At 44.7% G+C, this 23908-nt stretch overlaps 1 protein-coding gene across 4 annotated transcripts in view; it reads right to left on the reverse strand.

The window, feature by feature from the left end:
• kank4 (KN motif and ankyrin repeat domains 4) overlaps window positions 1-23908 on the reverse strand; it is an 81944-nt gene that overhangs the window by 12141 nt on the left and 45895 nt on the right. For 3 of the 4 annotated variants that reach the window (XM_063500762.1, XM_063500763.1, XM_063500764.1), the window contains exons 2-3: window positions 6804-6877; window positions 2793-6221 (exon numbers count right to left, since the gene is read on the reverse strand). In XM_063500762.1, coding sequence (XP_063356832.1) covers window positions 2793-6221; window positions 6804-6822 — 3448 coding nt within the window. In that variant the 5' untranslated portion in view covers window positions 6823-6877. Of the gene's footprint in view, window positions 1-2792; window positions 6222-6803; window positions 6878-23336; window positions 23402-23908 lie in introns of those variants that run through there. The other variant, XM_063500765.1, reaches the window with a different exon arrangement.

A 23908-nucleotide genomic window follows, 5' to 3' on the forward strand; every position in this document is an offset into this window, starting at 1 on the left:
CATGAACTGTGTTCACAAAGATTTCTAGAAGTGTCCCTGAGCCCATGCACTGATTTCCATGACAGAAACATGCCTGTTTTTAAAGGTCTGCCACCTCAATCACAAGCATTAAGCAACCAATATTTTGAGCCTTGTCCCGTGCGCTCAGAGATTTCTCCAAATTTGCAGAATCTTTTGATAATATTATGCACTGTAGATGATGTCTTTGCAATTTAGCATTGAGGAACATAATTCTGAAATCATTCTCCAATTTATAGATGCAATTTTTTTGCAAACTGGTAAAATGTTGCCTCTCTGCGATGCTCTTTTTATACCCAATCATGTTACACACAAGCTTATTATAAACTTTAGTCCCAAAATGCTCCTCTAGCTCTTTTTTTTAGTACCACTTACTTTTCCAGCCATTTGTTGCTCCTACCTGAACTTTTTTGACACATTACTGCTATCAAATTCAAAATGAGCTAATAATGTTTCATTTGATATGATTTCTACATCCCATTATGAATAAAATATGGGTTGATGAGATTTGTAAATCATTGTATTTTGTTTATATTTACATTTGCACATAGTGCACTTACATTTACATTGTTATTGACTTTTATCTCATTAAGTAACAGACAACAACAATTTGCAAACGGCGACTGTATTTCTTTGGGCTAGTGTTATAAGTATGTCTGTCTGCTTGTTTCTGTGTGCTCTTGTGTCTGTATGTGAATGTCAGTGATTTTGAGCCTGGAAGATATTGGAAAAAAACCAACGAGTAAGTACAGCCAATCAAATGATGTGGAAAGCTTGTGTTAACACAGAACAGAAAAGCTAGAGCCCCATTTGCTATACTCTATACAAAGACAACAACAAAACTAATGTAGAGGAACAGTATTACACTGGGAAGAAAGATGACCTTTGTTATTAAAAGTGCACGGCAAAATGATCTGTTAATGTAACAACATTGGTTAGATAATGAAAAAGACAACAATTAAGACTGCTGAACTGAAATCTAAAGCACATACTTCAGTTTTTAATTAGATTTAACTTTCCAAGTACACACTAAGGCCTCGAAGTATTCTCCATGGAAATATATACAGGTCAAGACTATACACCTTATTGACATCATCCAACCTTGACTCTGCCAGGCCCGTTTATGTATGTAACTGCCCAGGAATTGATTCTGTGTGGGCTCTTATGCTGACTCCCTTTGGCTGTGAGCCCAGTATAGCTGTCTCAGTTGTGCGTGACAGCAGACATGGTGCAGAGTATCTGTAATGTTTTATGCAAGGACATAAGACCGTAGCTTTGAGCCAAAAAACACCAGTTTAAAAAAAATTCCCAGGGACCACCATCTAAGAAGAATGATGCTTTTAGATCTAGTACCTCCCAGGAGACAGCAACATGGAATTTGAAAATATCCTTTTCCTAATTCCTAATAAATAAATTAGTTGTGTGATTTAACCCTCCTTCGCTTTGTCAGAGATATTTCTCTTATTTTTGCACATCTCCAAAGTTTCACTCAAGGCACAGATTGACTAGAATGAGTGAATTTCTCAATGCAGCAGTAGGCGTTTCTTTTTAACACACACAGAAGATGATAAGACGTTTAAAAGGCCACACTGGGAAACTTCACATCAGCCATAGGCACCTCAGAAATGGGTCTGAAATACACACATCTCAAACCTGACTTAAAAACACTCCTGTACCACGATGTGCTCCCGGCACTGAACTGTAGATGAACTTTGAAAATAAAATATGTGTGTGATAGTTGAGCGAGTGAGTACCATGACCAGAAACAGGAGAGACATATCAGGGGAGGGAAGAGAGAGGCGTCATCTGTTTGATATATGTGTGAGGACCGGTGCTTAAGGATCCATTCGACTGTGTACTGTAAATAGATGCTTAACCACACGTGTGAACTTTGCCGTGTGATTCTGTCTTTGCATATATTGTGGGGAACAAGAAATGTGTACGTGTGCTCTTGAAGGTCACTGAACCATGTCATTTTGACAGTTTTTAGTAATGTGTGTTTTTTTCCACTCTTGTATATAACAGAAAAAAATGCCTATTCCCAGCTCCCCATCCCTCACCCCTCCTCCACTCTGCACTTCAGAGTAAAACTGACATTTACTGTAGCAACAGTGCTCAGTGTGTTTTGCGCTCTGCGTAATATGTCTTATATTAACAATGCCTGCGCTCTCCAGAAAGAAAAGGCACATCAATTTCAAGATATTAACCTTAAAATAAGTTAAGCAATGTCATTTATTTCTATCGCGATCCTATTACGGCATCTAATCTCATGACTAAGGCACACTAAAACTTTTGTAGTACTTTTGTAGTACAGTACTATTCATAGAAGCAGGAGAAGTGATAATTTGACAGCATATCAACTTGAGTATAATGTTCCCAGTAATTGAATGGGAGCAGTGTGGTTTCAAGTTGCAATGAAAAAAATCTGTGCTGTGAACGCACCATTTGTAAGAGTTTGCTGGTATGCAGGGCTAAGATGCGCCTATACAAGTGAAACCATGGATGTTTGTCTAACCACACTGAAAGTGTTTGGCTGTTTCTGCAGGAGTTCTTTTTAGGGAGAGAAGTCATTGTTTCAGGCTAATGAGCTGTACACATTTATAATACTTCATGACGATTATAGATCATAAGGGACATGTTGTAATGAAGTGGCATGGCTAATGCATCATTATGCTCCTTGAAGGGATCTATTCAGTGACTATAAGAGAGAAATAGCTTTAGCTAATACAAATAGGTGAGCAGCTATCAGACAGACAGATGAACCACGGGCCTACCTTGTTCTTGCTGTTTGCTGGCAGCAGCCACTTTCTGGCTTGGGGAGTAGAAGGCAGAGAGGACACTGAGGGAGCTGACCAGTTGGCTCTGAATGGAGCTCATTTTGGAAGTACCAGGTTTCCCCGCTGGTTTCCCTGTCGCTGCTGCTGCTGGGGCTGCTTTCCCCGCTGGCTTGGCTGACGTTGCCTTTCCAGCCTCCGCTCTTTTCCCTGTCGTCTTTTTCTGTGTGCTTGCGCTCTCCTGCTGGCTAGCTGTTTGCTGAGTGCCAGAGCTGCTTCCGAGATGTGCCCACTGCTCTCCTAGCAGCCCCGTTATCCGAGTTACAACTTGACCCAAAGCTGCAGGCGATGTTGGTGATTCGCTGGAGCCTCTTCGAGGAGGCTGGGCCTCCCCGGTGTCGCGACGTGAACCCTGGGCTTCGCTTGAGCCACGGCGCTGAGCTGCTTCACTGGAGCCTCTGCGCAGTGACTGTGTCTCACTGGCATCTTTCGGAGGGGCCTGAGCCTCACTGGAGCTTCTACGTGAACCCTGAGGTTGAGTTTGAGCATCGCTTGATGCTTGGCGAGGTGGTTGGGTCTGGGCTTCTCCCGATCCCCGTCTAGGAGTGTGTGATGCACCAGACACCCTCTGCGGTGCTTTCAGCTCTTTTGAGTCCCGCCGAGGTGCAGAAGTTTGAGATTGGGCTTGTATTGATTTAGGCCTGACTTGGACTTCACTAGAGCCCGGAGACACGGCCTGAGTCTCAGACTGAAGCCGAGATTCAGACTGCTTCTCTCCAGACCCTCCAGGAGGTTTCTTTGCTATAGTGTGATCCTCAACCTGAGGCACAGACGGTGTTTGATGTTTTACCTGTGTTTCAGAGAGCTGTTCTGGGGACCGAGCTTCAAGCTGAGCTGCACTCTGTTCCTGCACCTGGGGCTGGGTTTTCGTCTGCGGCTGGGTCTGAGTTTCACTGGATCCCCTACGAGGACGCACAGGCACCACCTGAAGTTGAGGAGGTGACGGCTGAGTTTGCTCCACTGAGGGTTTCCTGCCTCTTTGTGGTCTTACAGGAGCTGCTGTCTTCACAGCTGAATTCCCCTCAGTTACTGCAACAGTGTCAGCGGCTACAGTTTCTTTGACTGCTGCAGACATAACCTCCCCGGCTCCTGTTTCTTTCTTCTCTGTAGTCTCCGGGGCAGCTGGTCTTGTTTCAACCACTTCTGTAATTTCTTTTGTTTCTGAGTCATCTTGTTCAGAACTCACTTTAATCTTATTTTCTCCTGCTTTAGCAGCCGAACTGGCGCACTCTTCATTCTTCCTAACAACATCTAAAGTTTTTATGCTTTCTACAGCTGCCGCTGAGCTTTCTGATAAAACCTCAGCAACTAAACGTTCACTCTCTCTTTGAATTCTTTCATATGTTTCCCTGTCTTCTGTTCTTTCGCTCACCACGACTTCGTCTCTTTGGCTGCCTGTGTTCTCACTCACTTGACTCTCTGCTTCTACACCTCTGGCTGGGTTGTTGTCATGACGTCTCTCCATCTCTGTCTCAGTCTGCTGGTCTGCTCTCTGGGCTACCTCTGTCTCTGTCACTCTGTCCACAGTGCCCACCCTTTCTGTCTCTGTCCCTCTGTCAACACTGCTGGCCCTCGGTCTCTGAGGATGGTCCGTCACCATCTCGCCTTCTGTTTCTGTGACTTGGTTTACCCTTTCGGCCACGGGAGTCTCGGTCATCTGATCCAGAGTGATGATGCTCTCGGTTAGTGTGCCTCGTTCCATGCTGTTGGCTCTGGGCCTCGGTGGACTTGTCGCTGTTATTGCTGCCTCCATCTCTGTCTCCTGGTCATGCGTGTCAGCTTTTCCCGTCACTGGTCCTTGATCTGTACTTTTAGTCTGTTGTTTTGGTATGCACACTTCAATGCAGATTTTATCAGTGTCTGTCCCCTGATCTACAGTACCAGGCGATTCTGTCTCTGTTTCCTGGTGGGTAAAATCTATCCTTTCTGTCACTGTCCCTGTGTCAATGCTCTCTCTTCTTGGACGTTCATCTGCGGTGCAAACCTCCACTCTTGTTCCCTCACTCAGTTGTAGTATTCTCTCCTCTTTTAGCTTGTTCTCCTCTATTTGCTGTTTCAAAAGAGCATTGGTTCTCTCTAGCTCCTGGCTAGCCTGAATAAGTTTAGCCTCTAGTACTGTTAGCTTCTCCTCCAACTTCTGCATATCATCTGGATCCTTTGGTTTTCCTTCTTTTGCTGCAGTCTCTGTTTCTTTTAAAGCCACTGTGATAGATAGTAATTCCTCCCCTGAAATGTCTCGTGGCAGTTTTTGCACTGTCTGTCCCAGTGGACTCTCTGTTTCTTTTTGTTTGTCAGGTATGTCCAGCTGCAGTGATTGTCTCTCCACTTCTTGTGCTGACGACATGCTACTTTCTCCTTGTGCCGAGCTCTCCACTTCAAATAGTAACATGTTAGTTTTCTCTGTCTCACCTCGTTTCTCCTTCCCTGTAGCTTGGTTTGATGGCCCAAGACTAGTGGGTTGAGTCTTTAGGACTAACTTCATCTCCTGTGAAGGTCTCTGTCCTTGCGATTGATTATTTGTCCTAGGATCGTAACCTGTTGGTACTGTAGCAGATAATTTGGAAGCCTGGGCCTTGGCTTGTGCTTGTAGCTGAAGAAGCAGCTGCTCCCGCTCCTCCCTCAAAGAGCAGATCTGAGCTTTCAGTTCTGGGATGGTTCTGACCTGTTCCTCTAGCTCTCTGACCCGCTTCAGTGCAACAGTAATCTGTTGGTGAAGACCTGCTCGATCTTGGGGAACACAGCGTCTTTCTGTTACGTCTGGTGAAGCCCGGAACATGTTCTCTGTTGAGCCGTTTTCTGGTGTTCCCACGGTACGGTCAGGGCTGCTTGAATCTGAACTCTTACGCTGCTGTAGCGTGATGGGCATGCTCGATGCTCTGAGCAGATTTGGACGACTCTGAATCTGAATCCCCCCAGTTCTGTCTTCAGCACCGCGAGCCCCCGCGCCTACTTCATCTTTGGGTTTAGTTGAAACATAGCCAGTTCCTTGACTCGTGGTCACCCTGCTGCTCTGGCTGGAAATCACGCCTTCATTTGCTCGAAAGTCAAAGATCTGTTGAACCTCTGTCACTCGTGATTTAGGCTTGGGACCCAGGGTAGACGTCCCAGACCAAGTACTGTCCTTTTCCTTTGGGGGAGGCCTTACTCCATGCCCAGGAAGACTAAAATTTCTAGGCAGAGTGCTGAATTTAGGTGGGCCCTTTACCCTGCGCTGAATGTGGACCCTTTTGATTGTGTTGCCTTTTTCAATATCATCAACATACTTGAGGAAATCAAGATCCAGGTGGAAGCCATAGGGAGTCTCCACTGAGTAGGGCAGCTGCTTCCTTTGAACACCACCCTCACTGGCCTTGGACTGAAAGCCATTGGCTGTAAGAATTAACATCAAATGATTCATTAATGAAATAAGTCATTAGTTGGTGCTTATTTTCATACTTCAGTGACTAGTCATAGTAATACTGTAGTATCCGATATGAAAGAACTAAACATGTGCAATTAGTTTACAATAAGAACATGAACCAAATCACACATCATCAGCATTATTAATTCTTTTCACCCCCTTGTGCAAGCAGGCTGTACTGTGCCGAACACACAGTGCTTCATTATGTAAAACCCGATCACTTACTGGGAAGTAATTATCATGCAGTGATTGCGCCAAAACAAACTAATCAGCATGTAAAATGCTGCTCATGCTGTGTCAACTTATGAATGCAGTATGAGACAGGGTGGTTATCACCTGAAGGAAATAAGCCCATAGCTGTTTTTGGCCACATGAAAGGAACAGCGAGATAAAAATGTCACCTTTTATGTCATGAACTAGATTATATATTGGAATAAAAGCAAAAAATAGAGTCTGACTTATTAAGCTTCTCACAGTTGTTAAAAAAGGTTGCTGCACATGTTAGAAGCAAAGAGGATTGCTTGTTTAACTACAGACTTGGCGACACTCACCACTTTTCTTGTCCATCATGGGAGGCCGAGTTCTCAGTCATCTACTTGTGTTTGCTAGAGTAGGAGCTAACAGCCTGGGAGAAAAAAAGCAGAAATGAGAGAGAAACATGAGAAACTGAAATATCGCCCACTATTATTATGCAAATAGAACCAAATTCTGCAAGAGTAAACTTTATGGCATTTACATCATACCTTTGGACATTTTTCAATATCAAGAAAATGGCAGTTCTGTTAAATCAAACAAAACAAACCAAGACAAAAGCATGTGATCCCTGCAGATAAAGGACCAGAAAATGTTTCACAGCGAAGTTATTGCTTTCCAAGATTCTCGTAATATGCTTTAATGATTTAGTGAAGCCACCAAAATAAGACAAAACGATTTCTTAGAGATATGATATTTGGTTGGTTTTACATGAACGTAACTTTAACTTGGCTTCCGGGAAAAACAGGCAGACTTAATACACACAACTGTTATATTTCAACTCTGGCTCTCCACAGTGTATCTGTTATCTTGTCTTCCTCCCCTCACTCTAAGGTTGGATGGCTGCGCCTCCCTGAGCCTGGTTATGCTGAAGATTTCTTATTGTCAAAAGGGGGTTTTTCCTTTCCATAGTCGCCAGGTGCTTGCTCATGGGGATCCCCTGATTTTTTGGGTTTCTCTCTATTATTGCAGGGTCTTCACCTTAAAATAGAAAACACCTTGAAGCAACTGATTTGGTGCTATCTAAATAAAACTGAATTGAACTACTGTGCCTCATTAGTTTATTTTTATTAGGAAAATGATAAATGGATGCACATTGTATGTTTAAAAATAAATATGCAGTCACATATTGTACAGTCTTGGGTACCCCACTGAAGACGAAAAACATTTAGGTCTGCCAAGAAAAAGCAAACATTAGTAGCACATTGCAGTTAATTGCAGTGCCGCTGTACCCATTAGCTTAAATTCGCCTTTCGTCAACCTTTAGGATCCACTTAGGTCAGCACAACCGAGGACAAGCTCACAAATGTTTGCATAATTTGTTCCACATGGAGAAGCCAATAAACCAGAGCTGCTATGACTTTTTTTTTTTAAACAATTAGTTTATTGCACAGTAGACCTATGTGAGAGGGAAAACAATTCAGAATGTGGAGTCAAAACTTTTAAGGACTAAAAGCTTCTAATAAAATATCCAATACTCACAGTAAAAATAATGGCAATTTGCCCAACTTTGAGTGAGTTGCACAGTTCAAATCCATATTAAATGAACACTTAAACGCTTGCAGCCAAATATCAGCTCTAAGGCTATTTGGAAAATAGGCACACATTATTCACGCAATTTCCATGCAAATTTATGGCACTGTAGAGGATACCTGCTATGTATGAGACATATAGCACATAAGTGCCCGAGGCTGTGCTTTAATAAGCACTGGAGTTCAAACGTCGACACCTGAGGTAGCTAAGAGGCTTAAATTAGCATTTTCATTATTTTTAGGAGTTCCACAACCATATATGTAGTATATGAATACTACAGATGAGTGTTTTACACCCCTCACTGATGCTCTGTAATCTATAATACCTCTAGCACTCAGTTTCAAGTCACTGCAGACAGCTGATTCGATGGATACAACGGTGCAACAGTGAAAGCCATTTTTATTGTTTAGATGCTGTATTTAGATTCAAAGAAGATAAAAGTCTAGTGGGAATATTGAAACGCTGTCTTCTACGAGGTAGTTTCCCCATTTGTGATGACTTCTTTGATGTGTGGATGAGAACATTGAAAAAAAAAAGTCACCCAGATGAAGAATCTCACTACTGACTAACCACTTGTCATTTTTGTTGCAGGAGCAATTCAAATGATCACATTTTCAAGCAACCATGCACCAAATTAAATCAAACGTTTGCACCACAAAGTGCTGAGATTATTTTGAAGTAAGTTTGTGGTCTAGTTTGTGGGAAAAATGTGTCAGGCAGTGCTGAGTGAGGACATACTGCAAGGCAAGCATTACATGAGATGGCAATATAATCAATCAAAATGACAGCCAGTCCACCCAGGGACCTAAACAGGAGCTGTGACAAGCTCTATTTGGCCTCCTGTCCCCTCCTGTGCAGACTGAGCCTTAATAATGAAAAGAAGAGGTGACCTAGAGCAAAGTTGTTGTCTCAGTTACAGATGAACAGATAAACACAGACACACAAAGAGAAACACCGATCATCTGACTGACAGTCGCTGCACACGATCTGACAGGGCGATGGCTACCATGGCAACCACTGCAAATCCACTATTTCTGTGTGTCCCAGGAGTGAGACAAGAGAACGGGCATTCCTGACTCCTTGTGACGCTCAATGCGGCTACGATGACCTCGCTGTCCATAAGGCTTAATTAGCTGATTCGGGAGCAAAAGAATGATGCTGGTAATTGCAGAGCGAAGTACAGGCACACCCCAGTGGCAATTACACACAGTGGGCAGGCAACAAAACCCGCCTTAATTAGATCATTACCGGAGACAGAGGTAGAATGGGAAAAAATGGAGCAGGGACGAAAAGCAGAAGAAGAAGGTGGAGTTTAGATGATAAGTAAGAGGCGAGAGAAGAAAAACAAAAGCTTCAAAATGACAGATAGGTTTGACAAGATGGGATGAGCAGGGTAAATGTGGGGGGAAAAAAGAACTGCTATGGTTTTCCCAAATGAGACATTCTTCCTGACCTTCCCTAAAGTGGAAGTTACAGGACTTTTGTTTAAAGTTTCCTCTTTTAATTAAAGTCATTCCTAATGTGTGTGTGTGCTTAATGAAGGTCTCAGAGCAACAGAAGGATCGTGTTACATTAAGCAGTGTACTGTGGATGATTAGCATAAATGATAAGACATAACAATCAGTCTATAGTGTTAAATGCATATGTTTCTAAATTGCATGCACTGTTATTTCAGCATAACTAGAAGATTACCCAGGTTAGACTAGTAATTAAATACTGAAAGCCCACGGTGACACTGATGATGCACAATACACACTGGATTACAGTCATAATGAGTATGAGCTGAAAGCTCCAAAAGGCTATGCTAATCCAAATTGAAAGTATCTGCTAGAGGCCACGCGAAGCTAAAAGGAGGCCACGGGTGTGAGTGTTCAAAACTGTTTGTGTGTATCAGCACCAATTTAGCCACTCTCTTTGTCAGTGTTTATTTATGTGTGTGTGTGTGTGTGTGTGTGTGTGTGTGTGTGTGTGTGTGTGTGTGTGTGTGTGTGTGTGTGTGTGTGTGTGTGTGTGTGTGTTTGCTAGCTCTGCCCTCACCATGTAGGTTCACATGTGTGTCAGGTTGAGCCACTGTGTTTGAATACTCTGTGTCTCTCAGACGCACGTAACCCCCTTAAAGGACATGCCGCAGTCTCTCGACACCAATCCAATAAGTGTGACAGCTGGTCGAGAGGCAGCGATGGTGATAATGCGAAGAGTAATGACAGTACAGTAAATAAGCCCGTACTGACAGCTGTGGGTTTTCATATGTCACCAGTATAGAAACCCCAACCACACTAAGATAACTGTTCTTTTTTTTTCTTTTGCACAGACCACGAGATCAACACCAACATTTATTTATTCACTGAGTTTTTTTTTTAATGTGTTTTTTTACTTTATGCGAGGGCATCAAATGCGTGTACCCTGGCTGTCACCCTTGCCAGATTATACACACAGCACCAACTCAGGGATTCACACATGCACATCAGGCAAACACACATACAATTACTGGTGACTTAACCTACCAAGAAGCATTAATTGAATGTCATGGGTCATTACACTGGAGTGCCTGTGTACTGGAGATTGAATTAGTCGGATACACTGACACACAGCAGGACTGGATAGAAGACAGAACAGCAGGAAATGAGATTGGAGAGAGCGAGAAGGAGGCAAGAGGTGGGCGGATGGGAGAGGGAGAAAAGTGGGCGAGAAAGTGAAAAAAGAGGCAGAGACGGGAGTGGCAGATGTACTCGTATCTCGTGCAAGCAGAGCGGTTTCGCTCTCATTTTTCCCGCTCTCCCGGCTCTCCCAGCATCCCTTCTCTCATTTTCTGTCTCAAACTTTATCTCATAAAAAAGAAATTACCCATGAATTCACTACAATCTCTCATATACTCTGAAGCATTGTGCACTGACTGCAGCTGGCGCTTCAAACACAAGTGTTCATCAGCTGTGTGAAAGTGACATTAAAGAAACTGCACGCAGCAGCAGATTAAAGAATAACGGGCAGGCTGAGCGACAGTAACACAGGTCCCAAGGTCTTATCACAGGAACGACATGCATGGAAACAGCTATCTCTGTTTACCCTTGTACTGCCCTGAGAATCCGAGCAGGAGCGTCCAGCTTAATGTGCCAACTCTCAGCCCGAGATAAAAACAAATTTGAGGAGGAGCACATGTGCAGAGAAACACAGGGATACGGATAAAGATGTGAATATGCAAAGTACTGCTGTTAAAAGCTTATGACAGCACAAGACTGCCAGAGTGCAGTTTCAACAAGTATAAAGTCAGAGGTAGAAACCCATGGTGGGGACAGTCAGAGCTGAATTTGCAGCCATATTTGGATGCTTAAAAGTGCCATATTATCATTCAAGGTTGCTGGAACTGATTTATTCATTTAAAGTGGAGTGGATTTTTAAAAACTCCAATATACTTGGGTTGGTTTTTCTAAGAACATGAACAAACTGAAGCAGATGCAATTTAATATGATTCGACATTGGAACATTTCTTTAAACTTCACTAAAATATTGAAGCATTCCTTGTGTTTGTCTGTTCTTCACCAGTATTGACAATCGCTCATATTATTGTGTTCCAGTAATATCAGAAGTGGGCTCTGATGATGATTTATGATTTTTGAGATGATGATGATGATTTTTTTTAGAAATTTTTATACACTAAAGCACAATTTGTGCTTCGATGTATAAAAATTTCTGAAAAAAATGTTAGAAAAGCCACAATTCATGGCATGGATACGTATCAGCATGCATGCTGTTATTCTTCCTCTGTCACTCAGGGAGTCATATCGCATGAATGCTCATCAATGTCAAATGTGCGTGAGCTGTGTTACTAAGCGTGGAAAGATAGGTGCTCCTGTATATGACCAGTTAGCCTTTCTAATTAAAATGAGTTTCAAGAAGCGGTATACTCGGAAAATAAAACATAGGTATTCTTTTGTGTCCGTAGCACCGTAGTCCTGCTTCATGTAACATAGTGATATCAAGAAATCTACACATGTCACTTTAATTACTCTGGTATAATCACAGCTCATTTCACTTTAGCTTGATAACTGGCATCGTTGTCTCACTGAGACTCCTCTCTGCTGGATGTTTTAGCCTCTGCAGTCAGCCAGCGGTCATCTAGCTGCTATGAGTGCTGTCATCAGGTTTGTGACTTTTTCAGTCGGTCCCAAAAGTTGATTCTGTTCATCTGGACGTAGCGTTTTCAATGGGAGAAACATTTCATCACTCATCCAAGTGACTTCTTCAGTCTCAGCTGACTGCAGGTTTCCCCAGTCTTATAAACATTACATTTGCACAATAACTGAAGCTGTCAATCTGATGTTACCCATTTCGTGCTCATCTGTGTCACATTACAGATGCATCCCCTTTGATACAAATGTGAGTGAAGGACGCAGCTGACGGTGCAATTAGCTCAATCTCGTGAATTGCAGGTGCAGATAACAGTTTTTGCATAATGACTTTGTTGCTACTGTGCAACAAAGTGTGAAAACTGGGAAAATTTACCGACAAGTCAACTGGGAACTGGAAAGTTTAGGCTCATGCAGCTCAAAAAATGCTGTTAGCATCCAGAATACAAGGAGTGAATTGGGGGGGACATTTATCTGATATTGCAGAGCTTAGTCTGTCTGTGTTCTGCAGGAACAGATCAATCTCTCTCTGCTCTACAAGAGCTATTTGAGTAGAGTCTGGGCCATCCCACTCCAGTCTAAGATTATCTCTGTCTATGTATAGTGCATTACAAGAACAAGGTCCTGCTGTATTACATCTTCTGGTCCAATTTATCATTAATTTACTTCACGCCAGACCTTTGGGTCTATTGTAGTTCATCTTCAGTCCTAATCCTGTATGATCCAGTCAAGTTTAGTCTAACAGCGTCTGCATTCATCAGGGGCCAGATTGTTCCCTTGTGCTAAGCAACATCTGGCTTTCAACTCCAGAGAGAAAATGAGAGAGGGAACTTCTGTCTATGGGCTTCATTAAACAGTGGCAAAATTTTCCCACAGGGTTGCAGTGAGCAAGCTATTATAGGTCAGTTAAAAGTGACGTTTTTTTCTGTGGAAGAACTGCAAATTCAGGATATGGCCTTTATTGGACGGTTTAGTAAGAATCCGTCTTTGAAAGGAGCATGAATTTTAATGTAGCAATAATAATCAGATGTCTGTACAATAGTGAGTTCACTAGTTACCTCCAGTTGTTGGCTGGTTATCAGCAAAGTCCTTACAACGTCTCTCTTATCAGTTATTCACAGAATGAAGGAAAAAAAACATCTTTCCTAAGCTCAAGGCCAACAATAGAAATTGGTCCTTATACAAAAAGACCAAAAGGCACAAAGCAATGTTTTTTTATGCACTTGCCAGTTTTAGGACGCCACACAAAGAGCTTTGTTTAAAAAGGAATACTGCAGACCCCAAGTATTGTACTGATGATTCACAAAGACCATTCAGGATGTATTCGACTCATGAAGGAGAAATCCGAGCTTTCTGCCTAATTTGCCAAATATTTCTGCCTTGCTGTTTTCTAACATGTAAGTGAAGTAAAAATAAATTCCAAGGAGTCTTAGTCTTAATATATCTGATCATGAGGTTTCCTGAAAACCACACAAATTGCTTAACTTACACTCTAATAAAGTTATTTCAGAAAAAAATAGAAACTGTGGGGAAGTGGCACTGCGTGGATATTCACTTAGCAAAAGCCGTGGTTGTAATTTTCACACTGAGATTTCAGTGAGCCACTGTGCAGTGGTTTAAACAATTTATAACAATGAAATAAATACACACTGCACGTCAACAAGACAAAGCTTTAAGATTTAGTTTACCATTCAGCTACAAATGCGTCTACTCTACAATGCAACACAATAAATCTTGTCTTTACCTCCACCAAGGGTGTTATATTTTTGCAAATGTGCATACCTGCATGTCATTATGTCTGTAAACACAATAGCTCAAAAAGTTTTGTATGAATTCTTTTTTGCCTGTCCCATTCGGCACTGTAGCAGTCAGAATTATTGTCTGAAGGTCAAGAAAAATGCCGAGGTCTTATCACAGGACCGACATGATTTATTTTCCCAAGTGGATCCATCAGATCCAGGCCCCAGATATAGATGCCCCCCAGATCATGAGAGCCCAAGGAGGACCACTGGAGGGGCAGCAGCACCACCCTCCTAGAAAAGAGCTGAGGAGAGCCCCAAACGGTGGGGTCACCCAGCAGCCACGTTGCAGAAGCCACAGAGGGCTGCAGCGACGTGCCCGTAGGCTCCGCCAGCAACCTGCTACGCTAGAGTGGACCAAGGACCCTCCACCCTCCAGAAGGGGCCCGACTGAACCATGGGCGCCAGGCACCGCCCCCAGACTCAGGACATATTTCCCCTTATTCTGGGGTGGAGACAAGTAGACCACCCCCGGTCCTGCAGCAGCAGGGAGGCCCAGCATCCCAGACCCCGACCAGACAGCCAACTCCCTCTCTCGGCCCAGGGGTGAACAGAGGTGTGAAGACCCCATACCTCTCTCCGCCCACTCATATGTGGTGTTTTGTATGAATTTTTATAAAAAAAAACTTTGTAGAGGGGTAGCGTGGTCAGTTTCAAGGTCAGTTTAATGATTTATTGATCAAAAATGGACAAAAAGCCTTATGACTTAGAAACTATGATTCTGATAAGTGTGGTGTGCAATGTTCCCTCTAATTTTTCACGTGTCTGAGCGAACACACAAACTCCCTGAGCGATCCCTTGGACAACTGTGAGCGACATCAGACGTGTGCAATGTGGTCACGCCAGCATTGAATCCATCCAAGTTACATGGTTTATTAAGATAATCAAATTACAGCATTTACATTTATGTTAGACTACTTTTAATTAACTGCTTTAGCCCACTTACAATGAAAATGTAAAAAAAAAATTGTGTTCATGACCTGTGTAGTATGTTAACACTATTGGAAGTAAAAATAACTTGAACTCCAATTTTGAAAACACAACTTTCTTTCTTTTTAAAAAAAGCTCTGACTTGCATTATGAGTCTGTGGTCTGGGAGAGAGTCTGTAGCTCTCTGTCTGCAAAATACAGTATATAATGACCAATGTTGGGCAATTAATTATATAGTTACTTCTTTAAAAAAGTAACTCAGTTTGGCAAACAACAAAGTTTTTTTGCAGCTATTTTTTTTTAAATGCAGCCAAGGCGTTTTTAAACAAACATTTCAAACTATTTACAGAACAATCAGCTGTTCTGCATCAAATCTGATGCCACACAAATTATTTGTGCCACTCCAAAAAATAATTTCTGTCCACTATGAGATAAAGTAGAACAGCAGCCTGATACCTGCAGGCCTGACAACAGGAGATGTACCACTCCTGTAACACCTGTAACATTCAGCAGTCGCCTCATTGTTCTGACACACACAACAAAACTATTGACTACACTACACACTAACTACACAAGATTTGCGCTAAACTTCTCAAATCACTCACATCTCAAAGCACCGTCATCACTCCTAAAACTTCTCCCAGTTTTGTAACAACTAGATGTCACGTTGCCATATCATTTTTTGATTGGTCGACATGGTACTTTTTTGGACGAATAGGAAAGGTGGGTGGAGTTTGTTTTTGCTCACAGGCTTTCGAGCCTTTTTCCTTATAAAACGCCGTTTTTACCGTTTCTTCCCGCAGTAAATATAAACAACGATAGTATTCAGGAAGAAAACCAAACATTGCATATATGTCATGATCCTGGGCCATGTTGGCCCAGCATTCTTAGTTTTCATGTATTTTTGTATTTTGTTCTTTATTTAGGCCATGGTTCCTGCCCTGTTACATTGTTCCTTATGTGTTTTCCCCCTTGTGGCTCTTACCCCCTGTGTGCCCCTTTGTGTATCTGAGCCCTCCTCTCTCCTTGTGTTTTATTCCATGTTTTCCCCAGCCCGTTATGTCTGTGCTCTCCCCGTGCTCTCTCTCCTCCTGTCTGAACCTCTGTGCACTTCCTGTTTTGCTTTGACAGTCCCTCATCAGCATCCGTCATGTTGTGTTCACTCCTGCCCTGTCTCGTTATGATTATCAGTGTCACCTGTGTTCCCCGTGTGCTCCCCCTCCCCTCGTTAACCCTCTGTGTATTTAGGTCTGCGTCTCCCTCAGTTCTGTGTCGCGTTCTCCCTCATACATGGCCGTGTGTTTCCCCGTGCAATATGTTTAGTTTCCAGTTTAGTTTGTATGGTCTTCCTGTCCAGCAATAAAGCTGCGTTTTGAGTTCATTCCTGTCTCCGCGAGCTTGCGTTTGGGTCCACTCCCTGCCTGCCACACAGCCGATCCATGACAGAAGAACGCGACCACGACATGGACCCAGCAGCTCACAATCCCTCCGCTGAGCTCCGCGAGGATTTAATCTACACGGTGGAGTATCACTGTCAGGAGTGGGCAGCGCTGCCAGGGGCAGAATATCGGGAGACCGTAGCCATCCGTCTACAGAGGATGGTGTCCGGACTCCCATGGCTGTTCGGCGCGCTACACCCCCACATCCAGGATTTCCTCGTCTCCACTGTACGCATCCGCCCGGAGCTGCCGCTCCAGTATGAAGAGCTGGAGGACGTTCAGCCCGGTCCGCTGGAGGATTCGCGGCCTGGCTCGTCTCCTCCCCCTTCTCGGCGGAAACGGCGTTCACGCCGCCGTCGCTCCTGTACAGCCAAGCAGGCTGCACCCGTGGGAGAGAGTGACTGTGCGTCACTCACTCAGCCCAAGTTTTCTGATCCCGGACTTCATGACTTATCCACCACTGTGAGTAACTCTGTTTTGCCCGCCATTGTGTTGCCTGAATCGGATAACTCCGCCACTCTGTGTTTGGACTCTAAAGACGTTATTCCGAGTGACACATCCGTGCCGAGTTATTCACCGGCTGTCCTAACCAGTGATCTTTGTTCCTGAGCCATCAGATTCTTGCAATGCTCGCAGTGTTTCCTCTGAGTTAGCCAGTATGAATGTTTCACCTGTGGAGTTAGCTGAACCAAAGACTGTTATCCTACACCAGACTCACCTACATACTGCTACCAGCATTGTAGCCCCGCAGAACTGTTTTAATCAGCCTGGATGTTCTGAGGTTTCCCAGTCTGAGCTCAGCCACACACCACCACCACCATCAGCTCTAGATGTAACAGTGCATGCTGTGGAGCACAAACCATCCGAGACTGAGTGTTCTATAGCTGATGCTCCTTCAAATGACTGTTTCATGTTCCAGCCCGCTGTGTCTTTAGATATTTCTGATATTTCTCAGCCAACTTCTCAACCAGCCACTGCTCTCTCAGCTCCTCAAAGAGTTACTGTGAATGAGGCCTGTGTTGCTAAGCAAGCCAATTTACCGTGTACTCCTAGCGTTCTGCCTGAGCCAGGTGACACAGAGACTATTAGCCATTCCTCTGCTATGAACAGTTTAATCTTTAAACCAGCTCTTGTATCTGTGACTCCCAGTGTTGCTCTGTCCGTTTCTCAGGCTGTGGTTTTTTCTGTGCCACAACTTGAAAGTGCTAACTCGGACGCTACCTGTGAAACCTCACCTTCTCCCGTGCCTGCTAAGCAGGAGACTGTTTCTGTTTTTCCTCGTGGACTCCTTGCAACTGTGTATTCAATGCCCGCTAAGGTTAAGAGCCGCAAGGTGTCATCTGCTATACATAGACTGGCAAAAGAATTTAGTTTGAGCACTGCAGAGCTGGTTGCACAGGTTAACTTTTCTGTTCCCCGGTCATGTCAGTTTAACTCTGTGCGCTATGCTTTTCGGCCAAGTTTCATGGACTCTGTGTGTACTACGTCTCGAGCTACATCCTGTACAACTGTGTGTAGTATTGCTTCACACCCAGGTTATCCAGACACTACTTGTGTGAATTCCCCAGTAACTGTAACTGCTCCTGAACTCGCTCTTCCAAAGACTGCTACCTCTAACATGGACAACTTAAGTACAGCAGAGTTGCTTGAACCAGCCCACCATAAGTCGCAGATTGCTAGTACTGTGTTCGGCACCACTAACCTCGTTTACCCAGTGACTGTAACTGTTCCTGTGCTTTGCTCTCCACCTCCAGTTCCTGTACCCAGGGCAGCTCGGGCCCAGCTTCCCCTTGCACCCGTATCAGTTCCTCGGGTGAGGGTGGCTGAGGTCCAGCTGGTCCCTGCTCCTGTCCCCAGCCTGGCAGAGGCTCCGCTCATCTCGGCACCCGTACCTGCTCCTCGGGTGGGGTTGATGGACACCCAGCCATTGCCTGCACCTGTTCCGGTTCCCCGGGTGAGGTCAGCTGTGACCCTGCCGACTCCTGCACCCGTCTCAGTTCCTCGGGTGGGAGCAGCAGAGGTCCAGCTATGTCCTGCACCTACACCGGCCCCCAGGGTAAAGGCAGCCAGAGCCCAGCTCGTCCCTGCACCCGTATGTGTTCCTCGGGTGGGGATGGCTGGTGTTCGGCCAGGCCCAGTACCCGTTCCTGTTCCCCGGAGGAGAGCAGCCAAGAGTCAGACACCTGCTGAGTCACCAGCTCAACTACCTGCTGATCCACCATCACTGCAACCACCGCTACAACTTGCACTTTTGTCCATAGCGCAGTCATTAGCTCAGTTATTAGTACAGTTTCCTGTTTTGTCACCAGCACAGTTATCAGCTCCATTGTCTGCTCAGTCATCCGTTTTGTTACCACCTCAGTTTCTTGCTCCACTGCCTGTTCAGTTATCAGCTCAGTCATTACCAGCCCAGTTTGTAGCTCAGCAACCTGTTCAATCACTGCCATCCTCGGCTGGAAGCTCTTGTGTGCTCACTCAGTCAGTTGAGGACAGCGAAATGCTGACAAAGTTTGGACAGACTGTTTGCACTGCACAGCCCCAGTCGTTGCATCCCAAGCCGACTGCGTGCCCTGTGCAGCTACAGTTAGCGTCCCCTCAGGCAGAAGTCTGCGTACCCGCTGGCTCTGTTTCTGTTCTCGCTGGGGGTTCAGGAGGACCCCTCCAGCACTTCCTCGTCTCCGCTGGCGGCTCTGGTCAGCCTGGCCAGCAGCTCCTCGTCTCCGCTGGGGGTTCAGGAGAACCTTTCCAGCCGCTCCTCGTCTCCGCTGGCGGCTCAGGTCAGCCCGGCCAGCCGCTCCTCGTCTCCGCTGGCGGCTCAGGTCAGCCCGGCCAGCCGCTCCTCGTCTCCGCTGGCGGCTCAGGTCAGCCCGGCCAGCACCTCCTCGTCTCCGCTGGAGGGTCCAAGTCAGCTTCTGCTCCGCCTGGCCCGGCCTCCGCATCGGCTCCAGCTTCGCCCGCGCCTGGCCCGGCCTCCGCATCGGCTCCAGCTTCTGCTACGCCTGGTCCGGCCTCGGCTTCTGCTACGCCTGGTCCAGCTTCTGCACCTGGGAATCGCCGGTCCCTTTCCGGGCCACCAGCCAGATGTCACCGCCGTCGAGGCCGGCCCCCTGAACTGTTCCCGCAACGTTGCCGTCCACACGGTCGGCCCCCGGAACTGTGTCCACGTCGCCGCCGCCTTCCACGCGGTCGGCCTCCGGACCCGTTCTGCTGCCGCCTTCCACGCGGTCGGCCTCCGGACCCGTTCTGCTGCCGCCGTCTTCCACACGGTCGGCCTCCGGACCCGCCCTGCTGCCACTGCCGCTTTTCGCGTGGGCGGCCTCCGGAACGGCCGTACTGTGAACTTTGGTGCTGTCGCCCCCGAGTCGACACTCTGTTCTATGTGGACATTGCTTCCCTGTCTTGGACTATTTTTGTGTTCCTCTGAACCTGGTTTTGTATCATGCTCTTTGTGTTTCGTTTGGTTTTGTTCCCTCCGTCCTGGTCCCCCGCCGCCCGCCCTGGGTGGGTTGTTTTTGGTTTTTCTTGTTTTGGTTCTCGGGTTTCGGCTGTCAGGAGCCAGCCCTTGAGGGGGGGGGGGGGGTGGTGTCATGATCCTGGGCCATGTTGGCCCAGCATTCTTAGTTTTCATGTATTTTTGTATTTTGTTCTTTATTTAGGCCATGGTTCCTGCCCTGTTACATTGTTCCTTATGTGTTTTCCCCCTTGTGGCTCTTACCCCCTGTGTGCCCCTTTGTGTATCTGAGCCCTCCTCTCTCCTTGTGTTTTATTCCATGTTTTCCCCAGCCCGTTATGTCTGTGCTCTCCCCGTGCTCTCTCTCCTCCTGTCTGAACCTCTGTGCACTTCCTGTTTTGCTTTGACAGTCCCTCATCAGCATCCGTCATGTTGTGTTCACTCCTGCCCTGTCTCGTTATGATTATCAGTGTCACCTGTGTTCCCCGTGTGCTCCCCCTCCCCTCGTTAACCCTCTGTGTATTTAGGTCTGCGTCTCCCTCAGTTCTGTGTCGCGTTCTCCCTCATACATGGCCGTGTGTTTCCCCGTGCAATATGTTTAGTTTCCAGTTTAGTTTGTATGGTCTTCCTGTCCAGCAATAAAGCTGCGTTTTGAGTTCATTCCTGTCTCCGCGAGCTTGCGTTTGGGTCCACTCCCTGCCTGCCACACAGCCGATCCATGACAATATATTTTTATCACAACTCTGGTTTTACGTGGCCTATCAAAACAATTTAAAAACTGGTATAAAGTCCACACTTTTTCCGTAATTGTTCCGTCTTTCCTGCTCACATCTCCAATGGTTGTACACGTTTCATTAATGTGGCTTCACTCCACATCAGCCACGCCGCTTTGCTCGCTAAAACACCGGTGTCGGCACATAAGTATGCTGTCATAGCCTGTCAACAACGTTGATTAGCTGCGTATATACGAATGTAAATCGCATCATTGGCTGGACTATGGGATAAGGTGGAATCGTTCTAATCCCATACGGGAGCAGCCAGTCACTTACTGACTAACACTGCAAAACAGAATTGTTAAAGTATTAATTTTAATTTCAAATCAGGTTAGATTTTTTTTTTTGTGCGCAACACAGATTTTCTGTGCGCAGAGACCATGCCAGCAGTGCGCAGCTTAGAGGGAACATTGGGTGTGTATTGTCAACATATAGAAAGTACCATATAAAGATTTAAAATATTGTTTAACATTTGACCTCTGACCTCTCCTTCAAGGTCAGTAAATAGATCTGAAGGTCAAAGTGATAATATTGCTATACAGACCTGTTTAAAACTGTTTCTTACTTCCAGTGTTTGTACTAACAACAAATGGGCATATAGGGAATAATATATGGAGATTCTTCTACAAGGTCAAATAAAGTCAAACCTTTCTGAAATATCTGTTATCTTTAAAACTATGCTTAAAATCTACTGCCTTTGTTTGTATTAGAAGCATTTAGGACATGAGATTAGTATATCGGGATTGTAAATATCAAAGTTTCCATGCCAGATTTGACCTCTGGCCTAATTTTTACATTTCACATGTGCCTATTACATCACATATATTAAAATGGGTCTCGAGAGGAAATAACAAAAGCCTGCACATTTAAAGAGTCATTTAAAGGACAAAGAAAACAAAATGTAGAAAATACAATACTGTTCTTGTTTAGTTTGTTTTACTAGTGAAATTACTGGGCATTTAGTAGAACTGTCATGGACACAGCTCCACTCATATCTAACCCTTTCTAAATGTAATGAATGTTTTTCAGATACTGTAGCCCATCTGTCCACTGAGGCAATATGTCCTGCTTAAGTAATTACATCTGCCCTTTAATAGTTGGTAATAAATGTTATTAAGGCCCTCAAACAAATTTTCCATTTTTACTCAGTCTTATGACACCAGTCAACATAATTAGCTGTTTTCAAATACAGAATGGGTGAGGGGCTGACAGAGTAAGTGCAGTGTTTTATCAGTAATAACGTGGACACGACCTCAGTGCAACCACCCCTGTCCTGCTTCTGCGCTGTCTGTCAAAGGACAGATAACGCTTACGCCACGCCTTCGCTGCAACTGCCTTTTATCTCTTCTATCTCTGCATCTCTTCTGTCTCTTATTGCATGAGCTCTGTATGCCTCCATAGACATAGTGAAAGGAGCTCTTTTCCTCACGTTCTGTAGTGGCATTCCAAAAATGAGGAACAGCTGCAGGCTTTCATTAGCGATAAAGGAGGTGCTGTACCATCTATTATTCATTCTAGTTTGAGATACGTTAGCGTTATGGTTACTCCCCCTCATGGATGTTAATAACAGTGGTGAAGCTAATTAGCATTTGGGCCATCTGACTATTGATGTGTCAACAGTCGGTGAAACGATGCTGACAAAAAAGGGTAGAAACTAGAGAGACATGCAGAAAACGGAATAAATCTGTGACATCTGTCAGAAAGACAGATGGGATTAGGAATGTCTAAGGTTATGCAGTCTGGATTTGAAAGGCTTAGATGGTCAAAGATAAAAAGGAGGGAAACATGACAAACAGCAGAGAGTCAGTTATACAGCCGTGACGTTACGTCCTCTTTGACAGGTAAAAGCAAGTCTTTCTCAAACGCACACAGATACTGTGTATGTGTAACATGCATAAACTATGGAAGTGACAGCGTAAGCTGTCTGAGATGTGTTTCTGTGAGTGTTAACATGAGTTATAAATAAATACGGGTCCCCTTGCTCATTAATTATGGCTTTCTACTTACACAGAAACACAGAAGGCACGTGCACGCACAAACACACACAAGTAAACACACATACAGATTTGCATAAAAACAGGAAACTCTAACACAGTAAAGCAATCATGAAGTAAGTGATCTGTGCACAGAAGCACATGGAAACGTGCATGCAAGCACATAATTCTGCCAGAGAGGACGGCTTGAAGCCAGCAGAATATAAGTGCAGGAAAGCAATTCAGTTTGGTACAGCAGCACATTCTGCAGAACAAGCGGGAGGTCTGTGCAAAGAAATCAACACTTATAAATTCACACTCTATCGCTCTTAGCATAGCATGAGGTAAAACTTCGAGCTTTGCTTCCCTTTGCATGTACGGAAAAACACACATAAGTTTAGTATGTCATCTCTTATTTTACTGTGTGTTTGTTTTAATGCATTATTGTGTGCTGCCTCTTACATCTCCAGCAAATATATCGCTGCCAAAGAAGTGTGGGGGAGCGCTAACATTGTCCGACCAGAACAATACTACCCTCTCTCCGTTACACTCGTGCACATCCTGTACATACACCCCTTTCCCTTTTCCACACTTTCTTTCTCACACATCCGAAGCTCCTACACATGTGACCCGTGTTCTAGACTGTAAAAATAGAGCAGGGAGGAAGGAGGAAGGTAAGGTGAACAAAAAAAGCAGAGCAAACAACGGTGAATGATGGCAAATTGTTCATGAGACATGAAAGCTGAGGGGAAAAAATGAAGAGTGGCAAGAAAAACAGAGTTAATTCACAGGGGGCATTTTTTCTCTCACCTGCCATGTAGCTCTTCTCACCTCCTGTCCTTCCTGTTTCTGTGAATGCTACTGACCCTGTCTCTCTTAATATCAGCAGAGAATGAACGAGAAAAAAAACTGAAAAAGAGGAGGGAAGGATGGGTGGGAAAGAGGGGATGTGTTGGCATATGGTGCCAGAGGTAGAGAAGAGAAGAGAAGAGAAGAGAAGAGAAGAGAAGAGAAGATCAGTTGTCTCAGTGTGATAGATTCACCAGCCTCTTTGGTGCAACCAACTGGCCCAGAAAAAAACAAAAATAACACCCGAATAGACAAATGGGCTCAACAGAAAACACACGAACAAAAACACATACAGACACACAAGTGCATGGTAATGAACCACCACAGCCTGTGTTAACAGCACAGCAACTTCCAAGCATGCATAGAAATGGAAGCTTATAAAGCTCATGATTTGAACAGAAAACAACAGAACAACAGAGGAGTCTTGTCTGGTTTTTAATTTATGCACCTCTTTTTAAGTACAAGTTTGTGTTCATTCATGCACCTACTGTTGCGTGTACACGCTTAGTTCTGGGCTGTGTGGATGTGCAGTA

This window comes from Pelmatolapia mariae, linkage group LG17 (assembly GCF_036321145.2).
Source record: "Pelmatolapia mariae isolate MD_Pm_ZW linkage group LG17, Pm_UMD_F_2, whole genome shotgun sequence".
NCBI lineage: Eukaryota > Metazoa > Chordata > Actinopteri > Cichliformes > Cichlidae > Pelmatolapia > Pelmatolapia mariae.